Source organism: Tiliqua scincoides, chromosome 9 (assembly GCF_035046505.1).
Source record: "Tiliqua scincoides isolate rTilSci1 chromosome 9, rTilSci1.hap2, whole genome shotgun sequence".
Taxonomy (NCBI): domain Eukaryota; kingdom Metazoa; phylum Chordata; class Lepidosauria; order Squamata; family Scincidae; genus Tiliqua; species Tiliqua scincoides.
Window position 1 is genome coordinate 30,129,648 of NC_089829.1, and position 19,753 is coordinate 30,149,400.

Sequence of the window (19,753 nt, forward strand, 5' to 3'; positions counted from 1 at the left end):
AGGTACCAGCGGGTGACACGCCTTGCGCCAACCCTCGAGGGGTATTTCGCCCGCCCCTGCCCTGCCCTGCCCAAGGCGCGAGCGGGACCCCCCACTCCTGGTCCTGGTGCAGCGGGGGGGGGGTGCGCGCACTCGCCCGCCTCCGTCGCCCTCTCCTGGGGCGGGCAGGAGGGAAGGCGGGGGAGCTCCGCTGCCGCCTCCTCCTCCTCCTCCTCCTCCCGGCCGGGCGCGTGGCTTCTTTGTGTGGTGCAGCTGGTCCTGGAGAGGCTGAGGCTCCAGCCCGGCGCCGGCCACTGGAGGGGGTGGGCAGAGCGGGGAGGCAGCCGAGCGCCTAGTGCCCCTCCCCAGCCCCTCACCTGCGCCCCCTCCCGCCGCTCACCTGCCGCCTGCCCCTCCCCCGCCGGCAGCCCGCTCCTGCCTGCGCCCCTCCGCCCCCTGCGGGGAGCTGCGCCTCCTCCTGCTCGCCCAGCCCCACCACTTGCTCCGCGGCGCTCCCCCCGCCGCCGCTGCCGCCGCCAGCCCGCCCGGGAACTTCGGAAGGTGGATCTATTGGAGCCCCCCAGAACTTGCAGCCCGCTGGACCTTCTTCTCCCGCTCCCAGCCCCCCGGCGACATGGATGTAAGATTTTACCCGGCTGCATCGGGGAGCTCCCTGCCCGGAGACCCCTCCGCCCCGGACTTCGCCCACTGCCTGGGCTACTACAACTACAACAAGGTGGGGAGCCTCTTCTCCTGGCCTGGGGGGGGGGTATTGTGTGTGTCTCTGTCTTTCTCTCTGGTGGGGTTCAGCCTCATCCTAGGCATTACTCAGGTGTAAGACCCTTTAGGGTCAAGGGCGCTTACTCCCAGGGAAGTGTGGATCGGATGGCAGCCTTGCAGCCCCATCCTAGGCAGGTCTACTCAGGAGTAAGACCCATTAGAGTCAAGGGCGCTTACTCCCAGGGAAGTGTGGATCGGATGGCAGCCTCGCAGCCCCATCCTAGGCAGGTCTACTCAGGAGTAAGACCCATTAGAGTCAAGGGCGCTTACTCCCAGGAAAGTGTGGATTGGATGGTATCTTTAGAGACGCAGGCGTGTCTACTCGGGAGTAAGACCCATTAGAGTCAATGGGGCTTACTCCCAGGAAAGTACAAATAGGATGGCAGCCCTAGTTTGCCATAGTTTTAAAAGGGGTGTGTGTGTGAGGGGGGGGGAGGAGGGTGTAAAATGACTTGATCTCCAAACTTTCTTTCCCTGTTGAGAAATAAGGCAGCTTTATTTGGGAAATCAAAAGTTTCCCAAGTATTTCTCTGCCTCCCTCCACCCCCAGGCATGCTGCTTGCATCTTTTAACTCTTCTGTATGTATGTTTCTTTCTTTCTTTTTTTGAAGGTTAATCCACTATAGTTTTCTCTCTCTGCTCTTTGGCCAAGAAGGCACTGTTTTCCTGGGAAAGCTGTAAACACAACACAAATGTGCTCCTGACATAACACAAATGTGCTCCTTACTTGTGTTTTCATTGGTTGTGGGGAACTGCTGAGGAAGGGGAAAGTGTGGAGATGGTGTGTATCTGGGCAAAATGGGACTCTGGGACGCTTTTTGAAAGATGCATTTTTTGGTGCGAACCTGGAACAATGGACAGTTTTGCTGAGCGCACTAGAAATACTTGGGGAATTATAGTCACCAGCCAGCTGCTGCTGCTATTGCTATCTTTTTTGTCTGGTGTGTGCAGAGAGTGGATCAAATTTTTTTTTTTGGGGGGGGGGAATCTTGGTGTTAGATCATAGTCATGTTGAATTGCTTGCCAGAGATTGTGCATCTCTGTGGCCCCCTTCCCTTCTCCCCTGCCACTCACAATGGTTGCTCTCTTGTATTCAGGTTCCGCCACAGTTGTACTACAACATTTACTAAAGGCTTTTGGTTCATAGGAAGCACGCTTGCAATGAAGTTGAATTGAAATCCATAAGCTTTACATCCCAGTGAATGTGTTGATGATCAAGATCCCCAAGGGTAGTTCCATACAGGATTTACTTGGGTACATGTGTATATAACCCGCAGCTGCTGCTAACATCATCCAAAGAAGGAGCCTTTTTTGTGTGTGACTTGTTAGTCTGCTGGAGAAGTTGTGGTATTGCTTTGCTCTGGCTCTTATTTGCATCTTTTCTTTCAGAGGTTAGAGAGGACAGGGTAGATGCAGCAGCCAGAAAGCAAGGACATTCCCTGTGGCTAAATGCATGTACAAAAATATGTTTTGTGACCATTGCGAGTCTGTTTTTGCCAACAGCCAGGAAAATAACAGGGAAATGTGAACTTAAGAAGGACACCGTGACTCATTCCATTCTGAAAGGGACTTGGTTGTTTGCACGTTGCTATGTCAATAGCACATTGAGTTATTAGCAAGGGGGGGCCTTTATATGTGCACATAAAGATTCCTTTCAAAGCAAGTCTCTCCCCCCCCCCCAAATGCTGTGTTTGCCTAACCTTTGGGGCCTCTTGTGAGATACTGCCTAGGATGCTGAGAAATAAAGGATGCTATACAAGCAGGCAACTGATGGTGCTTGTTCTTTTTATTATATTTAATACCAGTACCTAGCTAAAAGTTTCAGAAAATGCCAAGAAGGAAAACACTCTGAATTTTAAAAGCAATGTCTGAGAACATCTTTTGGAAGTTTTTTAAAATTGTCAGATTGCTTGGATGCTGTCAAAGCAAACTTCCCTTTAAGAAGACTCTGATTTTCAAATATGCTTAGCTCTGCTTAGTGATCGTGTTGATGAAAGCTGATCTGATGTTTGCCTTGTCGTATCTGGCCAAAACGCACAGATGTCTTTCCACTGGGTGATATTGAACCACTCCTGGAGAATGCATGCATGCACACAAGCTTTTGGGTGATATAGCGCTGAGAGTATAAGCATGCTGCTGTGTTGATAGTAGGGGACAAAAAAAATGGTAGTCTAATCTGAATTAAGAACTACAGTGTCACCCTTGAGTTTTAAGGTTCAATATAGCCTTTTAAGTACAGTATAGGCAACTGTGTATTGCCTTTGGTAGGGCAGTCAAATGTATACAGTTGCAGCCATTGAAAGGATGACTGTAGTTTGTGTGTACAGTATACATTAACTGCTGCATTGTACAATATTTACACCATGTGGGTTTTGGTATGGGCAGCTATTGAGGTGTTGTTGAATGACCTGTGTAAGCCCTCCTTTGTTTGCTTGCCTCTATAAAGTGTGAGTGGCTCCACAATTAGAAGTTTGTGGAGGCAGTGTAATTGTAACACCTTTTGAATCATTTTCTAATGTATCTTTGTTCATCTAGTGTTGGATACTCTTTCATAGGACATTAAGCTCCCTTTTTGACCTGCTAGGAATTTGTTTTGCCCCCCCTTTTTTTTTGCACTGTTCAGAAGGTGCTGTTTTTCACCATGTTCAGAAGGCACTTGCATTTCGGCTTGTGCTCTGGATAGAAGATAGTTATGATTTGGTCTGTGATCCTAAATATAATTGGAAATAAGGACTGTTGAAACCAAGAAAATGTGTTTAAGATCAGGAAGTTTGACGTCTCCATGGTAGTTTTTAGGGTAAGCCTACTTACCTATGGGAGTATGGCAGACTAACCTGTGATTATGGATCTCTTCCACATTTATACAGCTTTAAACCATGGTTGACTAAGTTAGCAAAGGATCTACTCTGTTGAACCATGCCTCTCACTTTTGCTGATCTCATCAGAGCAGCTCTTGACTGCTTTGTCATCCATAATTGCATTACATTAGCATATTTTTACATACATTGTTACTTGCTAGTCACAAGATCAAGCAGTATACCTACTGTACTCAATGATCTTGTGGCAGCGTTCGTACTTACACACTCTTGTTGAATCTGTGTCTAATGCAATGACACAGTGTGTACTGCATAGAACAGGCCAACCATCAGGAACTGGCATCCTAACAGAAAAGATATACTTCTATATATGAATGGATGCAATGCCCAATAGTACAAAATAAGTAATCAGTGTATCTCTACTGGGGCTCTAGGACATGAAGGCACATCACACAGCCTTGCTGAAGTTTAGCAACTTTATATCTGGTTATTGCCTGGATTGGTGACAACCTTCAAGCCTCCTGGAGTATCACAATGGAGGAAATTTGGGATATAAATGTAATTTTAAAAAATCCTAATGATCATAGCTTGTAGTTCCAAGTTACTTCAGAACAATCTCATTGAAATCAGTGGGATTTCTTTAAAGCAAATGGTTTGATTCTCATACCACCACGCTATGTACGTCTACTCAGATATGTCCCATTGTGCTCAGTGGACTTCTTCCCAGGAATGAATGTATAGGATTGCAGCCCTGAGTGATTGGGATCCAGTATCATAATCTGTGTCTATGACTCTAAGACAGGGGTGTCCAAAGTTTTTGGCAGGAGGGCCACATCGTCTCTCTGACACTGTGTCGGAGGGCGGGGCGGGGGGAAGAATTAATTTACATTTTAAATTTGAATAAATTTACATAAATACTTAATGAATATATTAAAGATGAACTTATATGAATGAATGAAGGTCTTGCAATAACTCAAGGCCTATAAAAGACCTTGCACAAAGCAAGGCTGGCGTTTCCTTTGCTGCTGCTAATGCATCACAGACGTGAAACAGCAAGGAGTGGAGGGAACCCTCACCCCACAGCTCACGCGAGAGGTCAAACAATTGCCCTCCTGCTGAGAGCAGTTGTGTCGGGCCAGTGTGGGCTCCAACAAATCTCCGGAGGGCCAGAGGCTCATTGGAGACTGGAGGCTCCCTGAGGGCCGCATTGAGAGGCCTCAAGGGCCGCAAGTGGACCCAGGGCCGGTGATTGGGCACCCCTGCTCTAAGATAATAGTGCTTGGGGAACTTGTGGGTTGAGGGATAGGATGTCACTGAACTGTTAGGGAACAAGTGGTTTTCTTTTAGCCATATGCTCCTGAGCAAGAACAACTACATTTCTGTTCCATAATGCTGTATTGTGGATATTATGGCTTCAGTGTTGTGAAACTCGCAGAGTTCCAGTGCTTAAACTAGCTTATGTCCTAATACAGCAGGCTGAAGCTGTAGCTCAGCGGTAGACCTTGTGCTTTGCCACCAGGAGGTTCTAAGAGCAATTCCTGGCATCTTCAGATAATGCAGAAGAATCTTGTATTATTTATTTAAAGGATTTATATCTCACCTTTCCCACTGAATCGCATGAAACCTTAGAGTGCTTCTGCCAGTCAGTGTCAACAATACTAAACTGGATGGGGCAAGGGTCTGACTTGGCTTCCTATATTTCAGTAGGACAGATCCTTCTCTTCTTACTTCCATGGAATAGTATCCAGTGGGGGCAACACCCCCCCCACCTGCTCAGCAATTCTGTGACTCTCTTACTAGTCTATTTGAAACATGACTGGTCTGTTTTGTGCCACATGTGCATGCACACACAATGGGGTTAATCTGGACTAAACTGGGGAAAAAAAACACAGTCTGTGTGATGTGATATAAGTTACATTATTGCATGCTGGAGCACGCAGCTTCCATAAATAGACCTATTTCAGAGGGCAAAAAGCATAATGTCTCTGACGTTTCACAAGACAAGGGACAGCAAATGAGTTTTTGCAGCTGCGGGATCTAAACTGTTCAATGCAAACACTACAGTTGGGTAAATAGATGGTGGAGATAAAAGGAGGAGCAGATGGCCAACGAATGCTTGTGTGTCTTGCGGTGTAAGGCCGGGAGTTGCCTGCATTGCTGTGACCACCTGTATCTTTACCATATCCAGGAAGAACAAATTAAAATTTCTACCACTTCCCTGCCTGTGCAGTTTGTCCACTGCCCGAACCTGTTTAAAATGGAGAGCAACAGTTGTTGCCTGTGTAGCCTTGTCTCTCGGGGAGGGGGCGGGCTTACATTGCAATCTGGCCTATAATCTCATGCCCTTGCAACTGTGTGGTTCCACACTTTCCACATTAACACTTGAGGGTGAAATGAAAGTGGGGGGGGGGAGCCGTTTGTGAACCTGTTTGGCAGTGGCGAGTTTAAAAAAAGCAACAACAATTGAAAGCTCAAAGTTTTTGATATACAATTGCATTTTTGATGTGATAGATTGTGGTATCTGTAGCTATAACAATCTATATATACTTAATAATGACCACAGATCATTGAGTGATTGAGTGATTTATAAGATCACAGGAGGGCCACCTCAAAATAATGGTGGTGGTTTCTACATCATAGAGGGACTGCCTTGTTCTGCAGAAGTACATCCATTTGTAAATTAAAAGAAAAAGCAAAGGTACATGAAAGTGTCCCCCCCCCCAAGAAACTGCCTGATGCAGATTGAGTATGCTCTGTGACCCCCCCGCCCCATAAATCACAAAAAGTTGAGGGAAAAATATAGCAGAATTGAGGATGTGTTGGAGGAGAAGAAAGAAAATGGCCTAGTCTGCCTGTAACAACTGGAGTTGAACATCAGGGTTGGGGGCATGAGACATGTTGCAAGCTCCTCTGGTAATTAAACTATTTTTTTAGGTCAGCGATTTTCAACCTTCTTCGTCTCAGGGCACATTGACAAGGTACTAAAATTGTCAAATCACACCATCCGTTTTTTGGCCATTGACAAGGCACACCAAGCTGCTGGTAGGGGGCTCACATCCCCCAACTGCCCTATTAATAAATGACCCTCCCCCAAACTCCCACAGCACATCTGTGGACCATCCGCGGCACACCAGTGTGTCACGGCACAGTGGTTGAAAATCGCTGTTTGAGGTGATTTTTTAAATGGTGGATTTGCAAAACTTGTACCGTATTTGCCCTAACGTGGACCATATTATTGTTGCTATTCTGATCTGATTTTTGCTAAGATTTGATTTTTTGGTGAACTTGCATTAGAGTCTTCCTTTATATACATATATATATAAAGAACCATGTTTTAGATTTCTTGCACTCATAGGAAGAGAGCTTTAAGTTGGTGGCTTTCAAACTCTGTTCCAGGGCCTACAGGATTACTTATTGCCATATAAACCTGCCCAAATGTTAAGTTTACAACCTTCAGAAGATGGTTGCCTTCCCACACCTCCCAGTATGAGGCAGGTGGTGCCTGGGAAGAAGACCTTTTCCATCTATGAAATTCTTTTTCTCAAGGGGATTGCTCAGTGCAGCATCTTCTGGTCTCCTGAGGCCAGGCAAAGACATTTTTGTTAAATTTGTCTAAGCACCACTGATCCTTCTAATGCTGTTCTCATCCTTATTTGCTGAATTTTTATGGTTTTCAGTGTATACTTCAAAATTCGTTAGAAGCTTTTTGTTAAACCGAAAGGTGGGAAACTATATGAGATGTTTTAAATAAAATGAAAACCCTGAGTTTCCTTGGAAGCTTAGTTATAGATTTTAGTTTATTTTAGAAATTAATATAGCATAACAGGGTTTTACAGATTTATTAACCAAGAGTAAATCTTAGTTTAATCTTAAAGAATTATTCCATTGAAATATATAATCAATTTTTTCTTTTTAAGTTGCCCTTGAGATTGGTTATGATATGTTTGTAAAGTTGTATTTTTACTTTTATGCTGGTCTGACACTGTTAAATAAACTACTACTACTACTACTTGGAAGTTTACTGGTCTTCTTATAGAGGAATCTCTAGTCATGGTAGACTAGCTTCTCTGAAGGACAGCTCACCTACTGCTGCTGATTTTCACAGCACATGGAAAGTATTGGATGTGTTTTGTTCAATGCTCTTGAGCCACATGACTTTGCTGGTCAGTGCCTGATGTGAAGTGAGGCTGCGATCCTATGCACACTCACCTGGGAGTAAGTGCCATTGAAATCAATAGTAGACATGCATAGGCTTGCACTGTGAGTGTATATTTTGCAAACCTCCCCAGAATCTTCTGCACTCACCAGGAATGTGAAAGGCTACTACTAAAATTTTTCTTTCTTTCTTTCTTTCTTTCTTTCTTTCTTTCTTTCTTTCTTTCTTTCTTTCTTTCTTTCTTTCTTTCTTTCTTTCTTTCTTTCTTTCTTTCTTTCTTTCTTTCTTTCTTTCTTTCTTTCTTTCAGTTAGAAACTTGGCTGAGTTCAGCACCAGTTTCCCCCTCCCCTTTTTGCCTGCTTCAATATGCAAGTTCCATTTTAAAATAACCAAGAGAACCAGAGAACCGCAAGCTTCATTGCATAGCCTAAACATCACTATTCTGGGTAATGCTAATTTACCCTAGGGAAAATGCTACAAATGCAATGCAAACAAGCCATCTGGAACCATGGCAAAGTGTTGTGCACTTGGTAACTAGGTGTTGGTTACCAGGGATTGCTAATATCTCTGAGCAGGAAGAGCAGTAGCTGACTTTGCTAAATCAGTGGAAAGTTGCAGAAATACACTAAGAAACATGTCAGATAGATGTGCATGTTACTGTATTGGACTCAATGTTTTCTCTATCATAAGAGGCATTGGATATTATTGGGGAGTCAAATCAGACTTGAATCTAAAGCCTAGTTCACAAGTGCCTTTTTTTTGTATTTCATTGAACTGGAACTGAATCTGAACGTAAGATCTCTTAGTTGAATCCAACCTGAACCGGAATTGAACCATAAGCACAAAAAGTAGTAACCAATACTAAATAAACCGCTATCTTTAAAAATAATAATTGGACACTTAGGAGATTCTTTTGTGAGGGCTTCTCTTTGCTCAGGCTAGAGAAACTATATTTACCACTAAACCACCTGAAAAGAAGGGGAGGAGCAGCAGGAGAAACTAGGAGGCAACGCATAGACCTAATAGTCCACGTGGGCCCAATTAGTTGCTTCTCCACTTACACACAGAATGTTGACTAGCAACCGGACTTCAGTGCAGAGCAGTGGTTCCCAAACTGTGCACTGTGATGCACTCACAAGGGCGTCGCAGGTTGCCCCTCCTATTGACTTTCCCAAGCGCCACCATCTTGGATTTCTTAAGATTCCGTGACATCCAAGATGGTGGCTCCCAGCTGAGCCAGGAAGAAGAAGAGACTGCAGAATGCTGTGATCCTGGTAAGCTTGGGAACCACTAATGTAGAGGATTCTTGAAACGTGATTGCTCAAAGTTTCTTTGTGCTTCTTTGGCACTTCAGTTCTTTCCTGCTGCCATTCAGTCATTCATCCTAAGCTGGATGAGTTCTTGTCTTGTTTGCTAAGTGAGTGAAGCTGTTTGCAAGAAAAGTGAGAACTATGAGGTCTTGGGAATGGGGAAGATATAATAGGAAAGTAAGTACAGCTGTGAGATTGAGTAGGAGTGGAGAGGAAGCCCTGTGTGTGTGTGTGTGTGTGTGTGTGTGTGTGTGTAACAGTTCTAACCTGATTAATAAAATAATCACTTTGTTATCTTACCTGAGGTCTCCATGAGTGACTGGGACTAAAACCTTCTCCCGTGGCCATTACTACTACTATAGTAGGCCCTCCATATCCATGAGGGATCTGTTCTAGGACCCCATCTCCCCCAAAGACTCCAAATTCTGTGGATAATGAAATCCATGGGGGTCCTGTGCTGGCCAACTGAAAGTGCCTCTCTATTGTGTCCGGGAAGCCTTCTGAGGCAGAGGGAGGCTGTGTATAGAAGCCACTTCCAGTCGTATCCAGGAGGTTTTTCAAGTCCCTCCAGCTGTGGGCTCGGCCTCCGCCAATTCCAAGGCCGTAGATAAGGAAGGCCCACTATATTCGTTTGCTGGTTTTTCAACAAAAGTTCATAAAGCAGAAGGAACAAATAAGCATGAGGACCCAGCATTTACTCAAGGATAATGTGTGCTGGTCTTCAGTATGGGAAAGGGGGGGGGGCATAAAAACAGCCACATTGATTTCATTTTCTTTTTTTTTTTACTACAAATTTAAGTCAGTTATTGGTTTGTTTTTTGCCATGACATGTATCAACTGATTGAAAAGTAGCTTGGAGTCTCTGAACCTGTTACCAAACCACTTTTTAACTGGAAAGTGAGTCATACTAATGAACCTGACTTAGAACAGGACCTGTATTTTTAAAATTGTTTTGGTCTCTCTGGGTATCAGATCAAGCACTGTCTCTGGGCAATGGCTTGTGCAGATGCGGAAGGGTCATAACACAGTTGAAAACAATCACGTTACAGTTGCAGTTTGCCCGCACATTCTCAACTAAGGTTCATGGTAACCAAGCCACAAAGTATTGGATCGAGGCAAGTGCATGTGCAATGAAAATACATATATAAAACATGTATTTTGTCCTGATTTCACTTTGCTTGCTGTGCTTCTGCAAAATCAGTAATGGGATTATGCATTTTTGAAAACATGTGGCTTCATTTCATTCCCATTCTCCCCCCAAAGATGTTTTGGAGGTTTTTGGAATTGAGCTTTCTCCCCCAAGTTAACTAGCTGTGCTACATGAAAGACACTTATCAGATTGCTTGTTGACAGCTACGTTTTCTTTGTAGACATTCACACTGTTGCCATGTTGGACTAGTGGGTTGCTCTTGTGAAACCGATACATGTTGCTTTCTTTTCTTTCTGTTTTGGCTTGGTAAATGACCTTAGGAATGTTCTGATAAGCATCTTTGCAGCTCACCATTTCTAGGTGTCAAATCTGTCTAGGTAGGATAAAATTGGACAGTGTTCCCATGAGCGAACATTGAGTTTCTCACTCTTTTGGTTACCCACTCTGCACAGCTTGAGATCACGTGTATGTTCCAAAAGTGAAGTTGCAAATTCCAGTGCGGAGAGTTATGTTCAGGCAGTTTGCTACTGCATGTAAAAACACATGGATTGATATACTAATCCTGTGTGGGAATTAAAAGAGCAACAGAGTAGTACAGCATGCACCAAACCCTGGCCTGTGGACTAGATCTGGTTCCTGCAAAAAGCCTTCCCCATTGTGCGCAGAGCTTACCATTGCATGCTGCTCCATCTTCTGATTCAATCTTTCACAACATTGGGCCGGGCAGCCTCTTCTGCTGCTTGTTGCCCCAGCAAGCTCTTTACTCCAATTTTGGGGCAACTTTCTGATAAGATAGTATCTGAAGATTAAGACGGAGCAGCACAGAACAGTAAGCACTGCTCACAACTGCGAAGGCTTTCCTCTACATCTTTAACCTTTCATGCTCAGGGAAGCACCAGAACAAGCAACAGCTCTTCTTCCCAAATCAGGCAACGACGATGAAGCTGTAGATGAGCAGTCAAATCTAGTTACATGCAGGCATCCCATGTATGTCAATAAGGGTCTTATGCCAGGGGACACTTATTTAAACCCATGATCTTAGTTGGTGTGGGAGGGAAGCCTTGACTTACTTAAGGATCATATTCCTTCCTCAATCTGTGCACACTTTTCAGTGTCCTGTAACCCCAAGGGAGTATTATCAAGGCAAAGTGAAGTCAAGCTATAATTAATCACTAGTGGACTCAGTTCTGCTAGACTAATGAAGTTAATTTATTGAGATTGCATACACTGATTTATCCAATGCAGCTGGGAAAGTAGCCTTCCTTGGTAGTCTGGTATGGGTGAGAGGCTTTTAGAGGTACAAGTTAGGCATCCCTTATCCGAAATGCTTGGGACAAGATACAAAAAAATCTGTCAAAAATATATTTCAGAATACTTGTATATACATAATGAGAGATCTTGGGGATAGGGCCCAAGTCTAAACACAAAACTCATTTATGTTTCATATACCCCTTAGCTTGAAGGTAATTTTGTACAATATTTTTAATTTTGGGCATGAAACAGTTTGTGATTTTATTTCTTTAGGCAAAAAAGTCATGATGTCACTGAAAAAAAGTTCTGTTTTTTGGATACTCTGTATTTCGGAATTCTGGGTAAGGGATACCCAACCCTTATTCGCTTATCATAATAGATCACTTTAAAAGCAGATAGTGAATGCAACATTGTACTGGCCTAAGACCCTACTCTGTATCACTTTAAAGGACAGAATTGAACTGCTTTCCCACCAATAGCAGTTGACTAATCACAGGTCAAGAAATTGGTTATAACCTTTCTCCTAATTTAGATACGTTCCAGCTTGGATATTATGGGGCATCACCTTGATACCACTCCCAAGATTTTGGTTTTGAAACCTTGGTTACTGGAGCCACCCTGTCTTACAAGAGCCTTTGTTTGAGGCATCTCAGAAAGCCAAATGCAGCTTTCTGCTAAGCTGTCCTCCTTGGAGAGAAAATTGAGTTACTTTCAGAAAATAATTAAAGCCTGGTTCAGGCCCTTTGCAGGCTGGCTGATGATGGTCTGTTGGGTTCATATCACTCTTTGAGAACCATTGAGCATGTACACACACATGCATGTACAGCTGAACTTTTGTACTTGAGACTGTTTGCTCTGATGTTCAAAATGGACTTTGGGGTATCAGGGAATTTATGGATACTCAAGAAGAAAGATGAGGCAAAACAGAAAATCTAGTGTAACGTAGACTCCATGGTCCTTCCAACTCTATATGGCAGTTTTTGCTTTCATTAAAACAAAACAAAACAAAAAAAACCCCATCAAGTTTCTAGCTAGGATTCTGCCCCTTTGCTCACTGCAGCCAATAATCTTAACAGTGCAATCCTAGACATGTTCTCTCAGAAGTAAAGTCCTCCAATTTCATTTCTATGTTCTAAGGTTGCATTCTAAATAATTTTCTGCAATAATTCTCTGCCCCCTCTGGCAGAAGTGGTTAGGTGTGGCACTAGCTGAGGGCCCACCTGTTGATACTGACTCCTGCACCCTCAGCACCAATGGCATAGTAACAGAGCAGAGGGACACCATAGGAGTCCACTGTAGAACCAACCAGCAACCAGACACCACCATTTCTATCAGCGCCCCTCCCATCACAATATGTCTGACTATGGGTCTGAGTATTTTATAATGTCTTACTGCTCTTAACACCTCTAAGGAAGGAGAGCTTACCCAGCAGGGTTGCTGTGAAAGGGGTTGGTTCCATTTGGGGTCTTCTTGGCCTCCAGAGAAAGTAGGATAGAAACAAAAAGATTGTATTGCTGGCCCAACAACCTGGATTCCCCCAACCAGGCCTCAGAGTTTAGCAGTGGGGAAGGGGTTTCTTCCTCCTCCATCTTTCCTGGGCTTGCCCCCCCCCCCAGATCTCTCATCACTCCCCCTGAGTGCCTTAGGAAGCCTTGGGCTATACCCTTCCTGGGCTGTCTCTCTCCCATCCCCACCATCAGCTCCACCTGGTTAAAGGGTTAAAGGGCCAGCATCGCCCAACTTAGGGAGACCCTCATCCTGCAAGGAGCATACAACCCTGTGCCTTGATGGCCTAGGGGACAGTGGAAGGACCAGGCATACACCCATGTGGTGGCTGTATGGTTCCATAGGCTGCTCCACCACCAGGGTTGTGATGGGACAACTGGAGTCTCTTAGGCAGTGGGGCAAGTTCAGAGGTGGACAGGGAGATATAAGAAGCTGTCATCATAAGAGAAACCATATAAGAGAAACCACTGGTTGTGTTGGCCAGTTTCAAAGACTACGTCTCTCTACTTCTCTCTTGTACAAGCCTTAGGTACACTTATTTAATGATTTTAAAAGCTCCATACCCTACCTCTTTTTGAAGGACCCAAAAAGGCAAACAGCATAATTAAAAAAGAAGAAAAAAAATATATGCATAAAGTACTCTTATATTATGTAATGCACCACTTGTGGTACCATAATGCCATTCATGCAATATCCCCTCTCCTCCCCATTGCTGCACATGTGTACTTTATAGCAGCGAATGGCTAACTTTCTCTGATATGAGCATAGACCTTGCCAGGCAGAAGTGTGAAGGCATTTTTGATGGTCGCTTGGTTTATTTATCTCACAGAGGTCAGATGGCCTTCCTGGACAAGGGACTGAAAAGATTTCATGGAGTTTATAAACTGTTAAAATCTGTGAGCAAATCTGGTAAATTTAGGATGCAATCCTGTGAATGCTCTCCTGAGAATAAGCCTCATTGAAGACAGTGGGGCTTGCTTATGAATCATAGAGTTCACAAGGTCATCTAGTTCAACCCCCTGCCTGTAGCAGAAAGTCTTCCTAGAGCATCTCCAGCAGGTGCCTGTCAAGCCTCTATTTGAAGATAACCAGTGAGAGAGAATCCACCACCTCCACCAACCAGAATCTCCTCTTTTGCAGTTAATACCCGTGTACAGGATTACACCATATAGGATCAACATGTATAGGATTACACTGTTAATGATGTAAGTATTGCTTCCTTAGGGCAAATTGAAAAGGAGTCAGTAGAACACATGCTTTGCATGCAGAAGACCATAGGGTCAATCTCTACCATTTCCAGGTAGGCTTGGAAAGGCCCTGCTGACCAGAACCCTCTTGAGCTACTCAACTTCAGTGTAGACAATGCTTAGAATGGTAACTTCATATATTTGCTTGCTGAACCTCTTTAGATTCTTTGGAAGAAAGCCAGTGGTCACATACAGATGCTGCAGGTGTCCTCCCTGAGTCTCAGAAGGTCTTCCGGGGGGCCTTAGAAAGGCACTTTTGGGTTTCTCATGTGACCTTCCTGGGCTTCAGAAAACCTCCTGGACATGACTGGAAGGCAGGTGTGACGGTCCAGTGCAGGTTCAGAACCTGCGCTGAGTCAAATTCATGAGTTCTGAACCGTGGATGAAAAGGGCTCACCTGTATTCAGTTGTGTGTACTTTGACAGTGCAATATTTACTCAGAAGTGTCCTCAGAAGACTTTCCTGGGCCTTAGGAAACCTCCTGGACACACCTGGAACACACTTCTGGTTATGTCCGGGTGGTCATAGGAGGTCATGCAGTTCGGGTTCGGAAACCATGCTGAGTCAAAATCTCAGGTTCTGAACCTGAGGATAAAAAGGGCCCACCTGTATTCAGTTGCATGCACATAAACAGTCTACTCAGAAGTAAGTCTCTTTATGTTCAGCAGGGCTTATTCCCAGGAAAGGGTGTGGAGGATTGCAAGCTTAGTAGGCTCTGGGAATGAGGAGAACCGGGCATTAGGAAGAGCATTAAATTGCTTAGAGTAGGGGCATGTTGTTCTGAACATTAGAGCTCGATGAGGACTATTTGCTATGGGAGTTCTGTTTCCAGCAAGAATTCCTATGGTGAGTGTAAAGCATGGGTTGGCCTGCAGCGCAATTACTTTCCAATAGCTCTGAGAAATGTAGCCTTAGCTCTGATTTTCAGAATGATGTAGTGAGCTTGAATAAGGAACATTTTCAATCTTTAACTTTAAAGACCTGTTTTTTGGGGGTGGGGGAGAAATTACTACATGAATATGTTGGGAGAAAAAAATTGCACTATGTTGAAAGATGCCAGCTGTTCCGTGTTCTGCTTTTATCTTGAGGCCTTTTATGGTTCTGTTGGCGGAGAAGTAATTTTGGGCATTGGCTTTAGTAGCTTTTAAAATAAACAAAGCACTTTCTTCCCCTCCCAGTTATTGAGTCAATTACATGCTTTGTACTGAAAATGTTTAGCAAACCATCAGTCCACAAAGTTCTTAACAATCTGCTAAGCAGCCTCAGTTCTCATGCTTGTAGCAAGAATGTGTGCTTTAAAAAAATTAAGAAAAAAGATCAACAATTCTAACCACAGCTTGTTGCTTGTGTGGTGCGTTATCCCTCCCCCTTACAGTTACATTATATAGCCCCTTATGTCCTCAGGTGCCTATAGGAAGCATTGGAGTAGGGGAGGGGGGAACCAGAAATAAACATGATGTTTTGGCAGCAAAGCTTCTTCTTTTATATCAGGGGCTGGTGTAGAAAATAGGCTTCTCCCAAGCTTGGCAGAAGCTTCCCCTCCTTTACTTAAATACGTAAATGAGTACATATTTACTAGAGAGCAGATGTAATGTAGTTAAAACCTGGGCTACAACTCTGGAAGTAACTGGTTCAGCTCTCGCTTCTGCCACAAACTCACTAGAGTGGAAACTAGATTGGGCTCTTGGTATCTGCGGTGGATCCATTTCAGGGCGCACATACCCATCGGAAATTCCGTGGATAATTGAATCTGCAGAGGGTCTGTGGGGGCAAGGTTGCTGCAGGAACTTACCTGGGGGGTGGGTCTGGCCCTGCAGAGGCTGCATATGACCTTTCCACGCCTCCTAACACCTACCAGATACTAAAATCCACAGATGCGAAGCTCACTGATAAGAGGGTCCACTTTACGCACTTTCCTGGAAGTAATTCCTGTTAAACTCGCTGGAGCTCATTTCTGCATGGGCATGAGTAAGAATTGTATCTGTAGGTAGCCTTTGGAAAGCTGCCAACCACATGAAATAGCACCACTAAAAGATGATACAGATATGCCCCCAAGAGAGAGCGATAAAAACGAAAGATGGCTATAAAAGCAAAATGATCAACCGTGGTGGTCAAGAAAGGTTTGATAAAATGTATCCTCTTCATCAAAATTAAAAGGAAGGGAGCACAGCAAACCTCCCACAGGAGGAAGTATCACAGGCAAGGAGCCACCACAGAGCAGACCCTCCTGCGTGTCCCTGATAGCTGAACTTCAGATAACTGGGGACTATGCAGAAGAGCTTCCCCAAGGATCTTGGGGCATGGATACACTCAGGAGAGAGAAGGCAGTCCATCAAGCATTTGCTTATTATTATTAGTGTTTTTATTGAGGCCTGCAAGCCAATGGAATTGAAAAGCAAGATATAAGGTTGTTAGTAATAATAATAAAGGTGCCTTTTAAAAACATTAATTCTTTTCCATCCTAGTGGCAGGATACTCGTGGTTTCTACTTATTGGCCTTACAGAAATGTTGTAAGGAGTATAGGATTCCTGACATAAGGAGTATAAGATTATAAATGTTTTGCATTCAAGAAGAACTTTACAAATGCTAAGTAGTAGTATGTTTAAAAGAAGCAAACAAAAACACAAAACCATAAAGGAGTTTCTCTAGTTCTCCCCCCCCCCCCAATAGTGCATTTCTTTTTCTCCTTTGTACCATTATCTTTCTTGCTTCTGGGCTCTTCCAAGGCCTCTCATTCTGTCTGTGTTTCTCTTGAAAGTGCTCATCTCCTTGCAGCACCTCCAGGCAAACATTTCTGCCTACAGCTTGAACAATGTAAGTGTTTGTCTCCCCTGCATTTGGCCAGAAGGCCTTCCCCACCTGATTGGATGCCAGCACAAGGGCTGCAGCTGGAGCACTGATTTCATACATTGGGTTACTTTGATTGACTGCCCATCCAAACTACATACCTGTGGGCTGGTTTACATATTACTTCTGTCACTTTCAGCCCACTTTATTGCAGTTTCTGGCATTGCTAAGTCATTAGTATGCAGCAATTGGTGGTGAGGTTAGAGTGGAATGTCTTTTTCCTACCCCGGTTCAATGTTTTTTTTTTTCTTTCAGGTGTTTGATTATGTTGTGTTGACCCCTCAGTTAACTTCTGCATGCAAATGGCTTGGCATATGATGACCAAGTAGTCTATACATGGACAACCTTCAGGTTAAATTGATGATGGTGTTTGGAATGGAGGAGTTGGAAAGGAACTTCTCCAGGGAAGAGTTTCTTAAGTTCATTCCAAACTGAACCAGTAGGGAGGCTTGCACTTCATAAAAACTGCCCCACTGGATCAGGCCATAGGCCCATCTAGTCCAGCTTCCTGTATCTCACAGCGGCCCACCAAATGCCCCAGATGTCTTCATTGTTAAAGACTCTGATTCACTCTCTCGAATGAATGGTTTAGTGAGCCATGTCTAGGACTTTAATGCAATGGTTCCCAAACTTACCTGGGTCATGACACTCTCACAGCCTCTTCTTCCTGGCTGAGCTGGGCACTGCCATCTTGGATCTTGTGATGCCCAAATCTCTTGTGAGATTTGAGTGCTACCATCTTGGATATCACAAGATCCAAGATGACGGTGCCCGGAGGGAATAGGTAGGAGGGGCAACTGGGGACATCCTGTGGTACCCATATGAGTGTGCCGTGTCCCCTAAGATGTCATGATGCTCACATTGGGAACCCTTGTTTCCCAAATGGAATCTGAGACCATCCCAGCCCGTCTTACTGAACTTACTTTTTACTGAACTGCCTTTTTAAAGATACTTGTACTAAAAATGGAATTCCAAGTTGCCTAACTGCACAGTTGTTGTGAGAATGAAGGAGAAAGGTTTCAAAACATGTAGCACATTAGCTGGTGCTATGTACATTGTAATTATTCTACTGTTAGGTTGCCATCCCTTTTGGGTTGTCTTTCTGAATGCAGAAAGTTGATCTCAAAGGTGGACTTTTGATATCCATTAGTGGCTGCTCACAAAATACCTGCTTAGTTCTGAAAACGCACAAGCGATTCAATATATAGAGTGTTTTCTGTGTTCCAGACAATCACGCTTTAAAGAATTGTCCTGAATCCCAAGAGGGCTTGAACCGGTTTTATAAACTAAAAATGGAAGCTGATATTTTTGGGATCCCAACAATCACCTTGGTTGTACAGATAGCAATAGCCACTTTTCCTTGGACAACCAGACAATTGCACACCTCTGTGTTAACAGATTTAAAAACACGAATCATCATTGTTTGCTATACTTAGCTCTTCGAAGCTCGGTCTCCTAGTCTCAGAGATGCAGCTGAACTAGTGACAAGATTGCATTTGTTTCTCTGCCGAGGTCAGGAAAAGGGGAAGCTGCACCCCGATCAGTTATGCTATGGGGGTGCAGTTTATCCTTGTCTGCCCCCTTCAAAAAGCCATGTTGAGATGAAGAGAAGCAGAAGTAACAGATATTGGATTTATTTTATTTAAGGAATTTATATGCCACCTTTCCAGCCCACTTAACAGCCCTCAAGGTTGCCCTCCCGGTGGTTTGCATCCAAAGGTTTCCTTCCTCCAACAGAAAGAGGCCTTCCTCTGGAGGTGGTTTGCATCCGAAGGTTCCCTTCCTCCAACAGAAAGAGGCCTTCCTCTGGAGGAAAGACATTTTTGGAGTCAACCCAGTGTGTTCAGTTCTGCCCTAGTTGTGAGTCCTGTAAGCAAGGCTCCATAAGTAGGAATAATCCAACACTAGATGATTTGTTCTTAAAGGTAGGGGAAAATATTATGGCAGGAGTTCTCAAAGTATGTGTCTCGATGCCTTAGGGCAGTGGTTCCCAAACTTTTTAAACTGGTAGCTCCCTTGACCTACTGGGCCATTGGCTGTGGCTCCCCATTAGGGCTAAAATTCTATACATACATTTATTCCACAGTGGGTTTTTCTCAAAAGCTACTCTGGCTGGTTTCCACGGTTCCCCAGGGAGCTACATCTCACAGTTTGGGAACCACTGCCTTATGGCATCACGGCATAGGGATGTTATGGGATGTTCTTGGTTGTGCCTCCTATGTACTCACCCTAAGCACCACCACCTTGGATCTCATGAAATCTCGTGGGACTTTGGTGCAACCATCTTGGATTGCACAAGATTCAAGATGGTGGTGCTTGACTCAGCTGGGAAGAAGAGGCTGAGTGTGCATCATGACCCAGGTATGTTTTGGAACGACTGCTTTGTGGGACTTTGAAGACCACATGGGGAAGCCATTTGATCTTGGATTGAGGTCATTGTCAGGAAGCCAGATCACAACCTAAAGGAAAGATGTCCTTTCTCTGGTACACAGATTGGAGATCATAGTTGAGATGGTGGTTAAAAAAATCTGTGGTTATAGCGAAGGTGCTGGTGTGAGATGTGCGTGAGTACATGCAGCTTAGAGTCGCTAGACTCCTTATCTGTATGAAAAATCACTGTGATTGACCTCAGGTGTATGTATGTCTATTTGATTTCCCAGTTGTAAGCGTTCCCCTTTTAAATAATGGAGTGAACGGGGCAGGAAATATG

At 44.2% G+C, this 19,753-nt stretch overlaps 1 protein-coding gene across 1 annotated transcript in view; it reads left to right on the plus strand.

Annotated features, from left to right (window-relative positions):
• The first annotated feature begins 564 nt into the window (after nucleotides 1–564).
• The window catches only part of TOX3 (TOX high mobility group box family member 3), a 115,211-nt gene continuing 96,022 nt past the window's right edge, over nucleotides 565–19,753 (plus strand). The window contains exon 1 of the mRNA XM_066637344.1: nucleotides 565–715. Coding sequence (XP_066493441.1) covers nucleotides 614–715 — 102 coding nt within the window. The 5' untranslated portion in view covers nucleotides 565–613. The remainder of the gene's footprint in view (nucleotides 716–19,753) is intronic.